Here is a 9,721-nt window from a genome sequence, read left to right on the forward strand (position 1 = left end):
CGTCTGCAGAAGTGAGCACGCACGAGTGCTAGTGTTCAAGCTCCCAGGAATTAACGGAGTATCTAGTACACAACCACGACTCGACATGTATTAGCTCGCTTGGACTTTTCACATGCCGATCCTCCTGTCTCCTGCCCCGTCCCCAAAGTCCCCTGTTTGTTATCTAAGGAAATTCTGTTGCTTCTTCTGGGCCCATGTGTGATCATTTGGTGTGCACAGCATAACCCTGCATTAGAATTATTTGCTTACTAATCCCTTTCTCTCCCCAGGAGTCAGACTGTGTCTGAGTCATCACTGTACTCCCAGCTGCTAGTAATAATGATACACCTCATTTATTTGTACTCATTTGAATCCATCCAGCAATTTAGAAACAGTCATGCACAACAGGATAAAAGGGGGAAAAAAGGAGTAGAAAAAAGAAGCTGAGGTAAAGTTATTATCCAAATAGCATAATCATAAAATTGTGCAAAATCACTAAGGAAGAGCTTTGGAGTTACGAGAGAGGAAAAGCTGATGGTTTCAAGAAGGAGTATTCTTCGAGTAAAAACAGCCTTGTCTTTGAGGTCCTCAACTAGAAGTTCCTGGTGCTAAGATCCTGAGGTCTCAAAGACCAGCCTTCCATGAGAACTCATGAAAGAGCCATTGTGTCTAAGAATAGGCACATGAGACCACCGCTCAAGAAATGTCTGCTAAATGCTGAGTACAAAAAAAGTTCATGACTCTTTTCAATGAACTAAAGCCTTTCTGTCTGGCAAGTCTTTTCTGAACTACCCCCACCCTATTCAGGCTGAGGGAGTATCCTCAGGTCCAGCTCAGTTCACCAAACCTCTGGAATATCTTACAATGTTTCAGATCCAAGAATAATAACGTATATTCCACGTTTCCCAGAATGTACCCTCAGTGTGAGGCAGGTCTCCCCATGCTGGCAACAGCCAGTGCTTACCCCCCATTTATTTCTGGCTTTGTCCCTCTTCGTTAATCTTTACTTTTATAATTATATCTTCTCTTTTAGGTCTATATGATCAATAATCCACACAGAGCTTTCATTAACCACTCCAGCTCTCCTGATCTCCAGTATTCCAAAACTGTAAGGCTCTGGGGGCTGTGGCATACAATTCAGAATCGTGGTGTAGTGTTTCAATCAATTCACTGGACCAGCCATGCCTCCTAAACCAGAGTAGAAGTCCTCAGAGACAAACACAGACTAGGATTTCTGGTATACCCAGTAAGCCGGCACCACGTGGGTCTGGAGCAGACGTTCAACCACGTCAGATTGCTGAGCTGGAGCAGAGATAAGTGAGGAATATGGACTAGACTGGCTATCAAGTTAAAGAAAGAAAAAAAAAAATTCCCTCCTAACGCAGAAACAGCATTCTTCCAACAGATCATTAAGTATAATACTGTAATGCTGCAAAATTTAAGCCCTAATCATTGGCTTCTGTAATCTATCTTCTCTTTAGATGACACAGTAAAACAAAAAAACCAAAGCAACACTAAATTTGTGGGGAGAGGGCATGGCTTCATGACCCAGCCCTGTGACTATGGTCTAGGACTGTGCTTCTCAATATGGCAGCTGCTAGCCACATGTGGTTATTTAAATTTAACCATAAGTAAAATTTAAAATATAGTCTCTGAGTCAGACTAACCACATTTCATGTGCTTAATAGTCACAAATGTAGAGTATTTCCATCACTGCAAATATTCTGGTGAAGGGTACAGGTCAAAGTCACCCTTTGATAATTCAATTAAACTCCCACAAGCCTCAGTTTCCTCTTGCGTAAAAAGGGAACAATACCTGCCTTACCGAGTTGCTGTAAGATTTATATACAGTACTATGAATGTCCTTAGTAATTTTAGTATAGTTTGACAGATTATAATTTTATACACACACACACACACAGATATATAGATAGATAGATAGATAGATAGATGGGCCCAGGCCTATGTATATACACACACACATATACACATATAGAGAGCTTTAAATATCTATAAAATAAGAGTCTAACAACTGTCAATAAACGCGGCTATCAAAGAGAGTGATTATCAAAACTCAGGTTATGTGAATGCTGTCTGGGGCCGGCGGGAGGAAAAACACCAGTCAGATCATCTCAGGAATGCTGCATTCAGGAAGAATACAGATTAAATGAAGCATGCCCGAAAGAGTCTGGAAAACAGTGAGGGAAGAAGCCCAGGAGTTCTCAGCTGGGAGAAAAGGACTCAGCAGGAGAAGAGAATGCATCTTGAAACAAAGGGTTGTCTAGGAAGGGGGGTGTGGATCTTGGGCAGCTGCAGAAATAATCAAGAGGTAGGCTTAACCCACTGTAAAGAAAATATTTGCTATTTAGTTGTCACCAATGGAAATGCTGCCTTATGGAGCAGAGGGCTTGTGATCCCAGAAAGTGGGATCAAACACAGTGGTTCTCAAACTTGTGGGTCAAGTCACCTAGGGAGCTGGAGAAAATTCAGATGCTTTGGTCCCACCTCCAAGGTTCCTGGTTCAGTAGGTGTGGAGTGGAGCCCATGATCTTTGTCTCTAACAAGTGCCCAGGGCGTATGCTTGACCATACTGGTCAGAGACCACTCTTTGAGGGCCACTACTCCAGTGCAAGCTGGAAGAACCCCTCAGTGACCATATACCGGGGGCTCTTGAAACCAAATGGGCATTGGACTTTGCAACCTTCCAAACCGAGTGCTGCAAGGACTCATGGTAGGTCCTGGGCAGGGCAGACCGCACAGATGCCCAGCCTGAGAATACACGGAAGGCAGATCCCACGGGTCCCTTGCCAGGTATACCCTTGCGTCGTCACCCCAAGCAAACCACTTTCTTGCGGTTTTCCTATTTACATAAATGGCGGGTAATGCGGTCAAGCAACACCGCCTGGCCTGAAGGAAACAGCCCGTGCAAAGACTGCTCTGTAGGCCGCGGTATCCAGCTGTGGGTTCAAAACTGGATCACACTGGGACACCTGGGTGGCTCAGTTGGTTAAGCGGCTGCCTTCGGCTCAGGTCATGATCCCAGCGTCCTGGGATCGAGTCCCACATCGGGCTCCTTGCTCGGCAGGGAGCCTGCTTCTCCCTCTGCCTCTAGCCTGCCACTCTGTCTGCCTGTGCTTGTGCTCTGTATCTCTCTCTCTCTAACAAATAAATAAAAATCTTTAAAAAAAAACAAAAACAAACAAACAAACAAAAAACTGGATCACACTGGGGTGGCTTTCCAGGCCGCAGGGGCAGTCAGACCCAAGAGGGTGAATGCCCCATAAGGCATTCACTCTCAGTACCCCGACCAGCGTGGGGACCAAGATGACCGGCATTTGGCTCCATCGCTCGCCTTATTGGAGGCAACGGCCACGTGGCCAGACGAAACACAGCTCAGAGCTTGCCCCTAGTCTCACCACAGACATTTCACACAGAGATCTGCGCCTCAAGTTCTTAGTTTTATTCATGATAGCCGACCCTGAAAAGAAGCACATCACCTAACAAATGGATAAATTGTGGCACATCCCTTAAATGGCATACTAGGCAACAATGAAAAGGAACAGATACTCTCACGGATATGAGGAACTTGAGAAACAAGGCAGAGGATCGTAGGGGCAGGGAGGGAAAATGAAACAGGATGAAACCCGAGAGGAGACAAACCGTAAGAGACGCTCAATCTCAGGAAACATACGGAGGGTTGCTGGGGGAGTGAGGGCTGGGAGAGATGGGGTGGCTGGGGGATGGACACTGGGGCGGGTGTGTGCTGTGGGGAGTGCTGTGAAGTGTGTAAGACTGATGATTCACAGACTTGTACTCCCAAAACAAATAAATACATTAGATGTTAATTTTTTAAAAAGAACAAATAATGGATATACAAGCCAGGGAAGACTCTCAAAACTGCATGCTGGGGGCGCCTGGGTGGCTCAGGGAGTTAAGCCACTGCCTTCGGCTCAGGTCATGATCTCAGGGTCCTGAGATCGAGCCCCGCATCAGGCTCTCTGCTCAGTAGGGAGCCTGTTTCCCCCTCTCTCTCTGCCGGCCTCTCTCCATACTTGTGATCTCTCTGTCAAATAAATTTTAAAAATCTTAAAAAATAAAAAAATTCATGCTGAGTGAACAAAGCCAGACACCAAAGACAGTGTATGCTGTAATTTACATGAAACTTTAGGGAAGACGAATCTATAGAGATGTAGGGCAGACAATCCCCAGGGGTGGGGACTGACAGGGAAGGGACTTGAAGAAATCTTTAGGAGTGATGGGAATGTTCTAGATCTTGACTGTTGTATGGTTACACGAGCCTGTATATCTGGCAGTACACATGAAGTGTGTGCATTTTGTTGACCGTATACGCCAAGTTAATCCCTTAAAAACAAAAATAGTGTTTTCTGCTTCATTGGGTCCATCCTATTTTATGTTGTGCTTAAAAGTGGTGTCCCTGATTGCCTCTGAGAGGAAACAGGGTAGCCAGGGACAGGCGTGGGAAAGAGTTCTTCAAGCTGTTTACCCTTTTGTACTTTTAAACTTTTGAACTGTGAGGCGGTATTAGCAATTTCTTAAAATAAGCAAAATTTAAAAATAAGAAAAAGAATTTTAAAAACATGTTCTTTGTTGGTAAGATGAGAAAGACATAGTCCTAAGGCTGTTGGGTCATTGCTCAATCTATTTCAGGTTGTAGAAACCCTGCTTCTTGAGACAGGCACGATCTATGGTCTGTGCTTTATCAAACTCCTTGGACCTGTGAGTCAATGCCATTTTTTTAAGTATTATTTAGTATTCCAGCATTTTTCATAAAATATATCATAGATAAGAACACACACACACACACACATACACACACACGCAGAGTTTTAAAATAATCAGAACTTGAATGTCATGTGACTACCACCAGAGCCAAAAAATAGAACACTGCTTACACCCCAGAACTTTCTATGTGCCTCTCTGTGGTCATACTTTCTCACTCCTCCCAGAGATAAATACTTCCTTGACCTTAGGGATAAGAAGGTCTTTCTAGGAGCACCTAGGTGGCTCAGTTGGTTAAGGATTCAACTCTTGATTTCAGCTCAGGTCATGATCTCAGGGGTGGGGACTGATCTCAGGGTCTTGGGACTGAGGTCCATGTGGGGCTATATACTGAACATGCAGATTGCTTAGGATTCTCTCTCTCCTTCTCCCTCTACTCCTCCCCCTGCGTATTTTGTCCTCTCTTAAAAAAAAAAAAAAAAAAAAAAAGAAAGAAAGAAAGAAAGAAAAAAGAAGAGAGAAAGAAAAGACTGTGTTTCTAATCTCCTATGTGTATAGCCCTGATCAATACTGTTTAGTTTAATGCATGCGAAAACTTTTTAAAAACTGGATAATTCTACACATACTGTGTGCTTCTTTTGTCCAAAGTTATGTTTGTAAAATTCATCTACATTTGTAAAATTCGTTATTGCCTATAGTTGTTTATTTTCACTGTGATATCGTATTTTTTAAAAGATTTTATTTACTTGAGATAGAGGGAGAGACAGCACGAGCCAGGGGATGGGCAGAGGGAGAGAGACAGAGAGAAGCAGGCTCCCCACTTAGCAGACAGCCACATGAGCGGCTCAATCCCAGGACCCTGAGATTGTGACCTGAGCCAAAGGCAGACACTCGACTGACTGAGCCACCCAGGTGCCCTCACTGTGATACAGTATTTTAAGGTAGGGATGCATGTATTATAATTTACTTATCCGTTAAAAGATTCATGGACACTGACATTTTTTTGTTTCCATTGCCTATAAAAAGAACAAACCCAAACACACGGTCTGACATTCAAGATGACCACAATGCCCCCCAAAGATGTGTCTAAAATACCTGGCCAGTCTCACCTCCTCACTTTTCTCTACCAACCATCACCTAATTGCACCTGTTCAGTGTATCAGTCAAAATATAAGAGCAATGTCTTAGGGCTGGAATGCCGTTGACCTTATATGAAATCTACCCAAACCATTCCTGTCCCTCTGGGTCTTATTCAGTCAGTTATCTCAGGAAGACCGCACAATCTCCTCCAGCCACTATGCTGTCACTCCCCCAAAACTCCATCATCGAATGATGCTTTCTCTGTTTCTTCCACCACACCTGCTTCATGCAGCCTTGGATTATCCCATTTGTAATGACCGTGTCTCAGATTTGGGGCTTCTAGTGCATGGCCCTAAAATCTTGCAGATAAAAGACAGCTGAAAAATGTTAGAACTTTTGAACCCCAACTCAAAATCTTGAAAGCTACTGCCAGGATCGGGTACTAAATCATTCAAAAAAGGTTTAGAAAATTAATTTCCACAAAAATGCAATAATGCCAATTAAGGGAAAAAAATCATTTTTGCCCAAGACAAAATTTGGGTTTCTCATATTTCTAACACTGATCTTTTTTTCTCATAAAAAATACAGTTTTAGAGTCCCTAGGACGTGGACTGCTAGAGTATCACATAATTTAAGATCACTTGATAAGAAGCACACTATTTAAAGAAAATGATGACCTTGAAAATCATTTTAACCCCAAAAGCAAGAGAAGGAGATAGAACACCAACATTTTAATGAAATTAATAAATGGATCAGAAATTACAACTAATAAGTATTTCAGAATTTTAAAACTGGGCCTCATCTTTCTGTCAAAGAAAATACCTGCATGGAATATAGATACTGCAAAGAGGAGAAGAAATAAAACAGACAAGCAGAAAGCTATAACTGGACTGAATGCCTGATCATTGTTTGCCTCTCCATCAGACCAAAAAAAAAAAAAAAAAAGGATGGGGGTGCCCTCCTGGCTCAGTCAGTAGAGCGTGTGACTCTTGATCTCAGGGTCATGAGTTCAAGCCCTACATGGGGAACAGAGCTTACTTAAAATAAAAAGAAAACAGTTTTATAAAGTGGATGGAAGACATCACCCCAAAATAATACCAAATATGCCTTTCAATTGCTTTATGCAAAAATCATTCTTTTTAATTGATGCTATTTAATATGTATCATAGAAAAATGATTTGTAATTTACATAATAGAAATTAGACTAACATTGTTAATATAGAGTTCCTACAAATAAACAGGAAAAAAGCCCACTGGCACAACTAAAAATATTGACAAAGTTATTTATAAACAGATAATGCAAAGAAAAGATAATTTGGGCAAAAATGCCCAAACCTAGAGAAATGCAAATTAAAACCAAATTGGGATGCCTTTTTTCGCCTACCTGACATGCAAGATCAGAAAGTTTGGTAAAACACTGTTGGCAAGGGTATAGAGAAATAGGCAGTCACATACATTGCCGGCTCTGGCTGGAGTATAAACTTATAGAACTCCACAGAAATTCTATAATGATATTCATCAAAACTACATGTGTACAGGGATACATGGGTGGCTCAGTCGGTTAAGCATCCAACTCTTGATTTCAGCTCAGGTCATGATCTCAGGGTCTTAGGATTGAGCTCTGAATGAAAGCTCCCTGCTCAGTGGGAAGTCTGCTTGGGGATTCTTTCTCTCCCTCTTCCTCTGCCCCTCCCCCTGCTCACATGAGCTCCATCTCTCTCTCAAATAAATAAATCTTAAAAAAAAAAAAAATACACATTCTTTTGGAGCCAATAATTCCACTTCTGGGAACCTATCCTATAGACATGCTTGCATATATGCAAAATAATGCATGTCCAAGGCCATCAGCTAGAACACTGAAAGAGCAGAAGTTTGGAAAATATCTTAATCCATCAGTAGGGAAAAGTTAAATAATCTGTGACATCTTTGTGATAGAATTCTATGCAGGTGAAAAATAAGTGATTGCCAAAACATACAAAAAGAGGAATAGCTCAAATAGTATCCCACAGTTTGTACAGAATATTCCCTATTTTAAAAAATATGCACAGTTTGGAATGATACAGAGGAAACTGGTAAAATTGGTTGCCTCTGGGAGAAAACTGGGTGGCCAGAGACAGGCATGGAGGTAGATCTCTGAAGTTGTATCATTTTTTTTAAACCTTTAAATGTTTGAACTCTAAGGCTATTAACTGTTTTTTAAGTAAATAAATACAATTTAAAATTAAGAGAATCTTAAAAACATGTCCCTCATCAATAAAATGAGGGAAACACAGTCCTCAGATTATTGGACTGTGGCTTGATCTAGCACAATGCAGTATATCCTCCTTATTTGAGGGCTCATGTAACTTCAGAACAGGATAAAGAAATTTGGAATAAACACGAGAAACAAGTACAGCTGAAATATCCAAAATAAATTCACATTCAGTGACCCTGATAAGATACAGCTCACTTTAAGAGAAATCACGACAAGCACAGATCAGCAGAAGATTTTTCAAGTTGCTCTAGGTAGCCTAGAAAATGGCATTCTGTGTATGTTCTGTGAACTTTCTTAATTCCTAACTTTAAGGTTAATAAGTCTATGTCCTGTAAAAAGGTAACTCCTGCCTGTCCCCTACTTATTCTGCACTGTGCTGATCACGCTTATTACCAGGACACAGTTGCAAACAAAGAAGGCTTTTCTCCATCCTCCAACAGAAGACAGGGCACACGAACTTCCCTTCGGTGAAGGAGCCAGACACCTTCCCTGCCCTTACTGGTGAAGGGCGTCTTTTGGAGAGACAAACCTGTTGATCAGGGGCTTCTCAGAGAACATTCCTGTAGATTCTATTTTGTACTTCATTTGAAAGTGTGACTGTTTACAACACCGTGCACACACCTGGGGGAGGGGAGGCGGGGCAGCGGGGCCATGTACACTATCCACCTGTTTGCCTCTTGTTTTCTCATCAGGGAGTAAAGACTATAAACCCAGCCCTCCAGGGAATGGAAAAACAAATCATTCAGTGCCCATCTCAGGTGGCTGATGAAGGCGGTGCAGTCTTGAGCATGTACCCAAGCTGGTCCAGATGCCTGCTCGGGGTGCAAGAGCGATCACAAGTACAAGCACGTTTGCACTGGCATGATTTGGGCCAGCAGGACAAGACCTGTGAGTTTTCGAAAGCAAAAGCCGAAGCTTCCAACCACGCTGGGCACACCTGTATGTACAGGTGCATGCGGGTCAGCCGACCACCTCCCACGCCACGCTGGAGACGCACACGGAGGATGACAACTGTTTACTAGGAAGTGCTTCTGGAGGAAAGTTGAAGTGTGCGTCTACCTGTTCGAGAAAGGTGGCCCAGAAAGTGGGGCAGGGCAGACCCTTCCTCTGCGGGGTTCAGGATGCACCCCCCCACAGCCGGCCCGGGGCGCGCCCTCCGCCCGCTCCTGAGCGCCCCAAGGTCACCCGCCCTCCTGGGCGTCCCCATCCACCCGGAGCTCTCACCAGAACAGCAGGTTGGCCGCGACGAAGCCGAACAGGCTGCGCAGCGGCCTCTTCCAGCTCAGGAGCTCGTCCGCGCGGCAGCCCAGCCACAGCACGGGCTCCCCCAGCAGCCAGGTCACGGCGGCGGCCACCCCGCCGGCGGCCTCCTCCTCCACCTGCGGCCCCGCGCCGGTCGCCACCGCCCCTTCCTCCTGCGCTTCCTCGCCCTGCTCCTCGGGGGGAGTCCGGGGCGGCGGCCGCGGCCGCAGCGGCTGTTCCGCGACCGCCGGAGCCGGGCATCCCTCGGCGGCGTGCTCGGGAGGCGCCGGGCTCGCCATCTTCAGCCGCGCTTGCAGGCGGAGACGGGCACGCGCGCGGCGCGCCTGGGTGTCGGCGCCGAGAGGGCGGCGGGTCCTCGCGCGGGGCGCGCACCGCGGGGCGCTGGCGGCTGGGTGCCTTGTGACG

General features: G+C 44.6%; 1 protein-coding gene across 1 annotated transcript in view; it reads right to left on the minus strand.

The window, feature by feature from the left end:
• Nucleotides 1-9,714, minus strand: part of RETREG1 (reticulophagy regulator 1) — a 127,628-nt gene extending 117,914 nt beyond the window's left edge. The window contains exon 1 of the mRNA XM_045082032.1: nt 9,278-9,714. Coding sequence (XP_044937967.1) covers nt 9,278-9,594 — 317 coding nt within the window. The 5' untranslated portion in view covers nt 9,595-9,714. The remainder of the gene's footprint in view (nt 1-9,277) is intronic.
• Nucleotides 9,715-9,721: the final 7 nt, after the last annotated feature.

This window comes from Mustela putorius, unplaced genomic scaffold, assembly GCF_011764305.1.
Source record: "Mustela putorius furo isolate JIRA1106 unplaced genomic scaffold, ASM1176430v1.1 tig00000589_pilon_pilon_pilon, whole genome shotgun sequence".
NCBI classification, from domain to species: domain Eukaryota; kingdom Metazoa; phylum Chordata; class Mammalia; order Carnivora; family Mustelidae; genus Mustela; species Mustela putorius.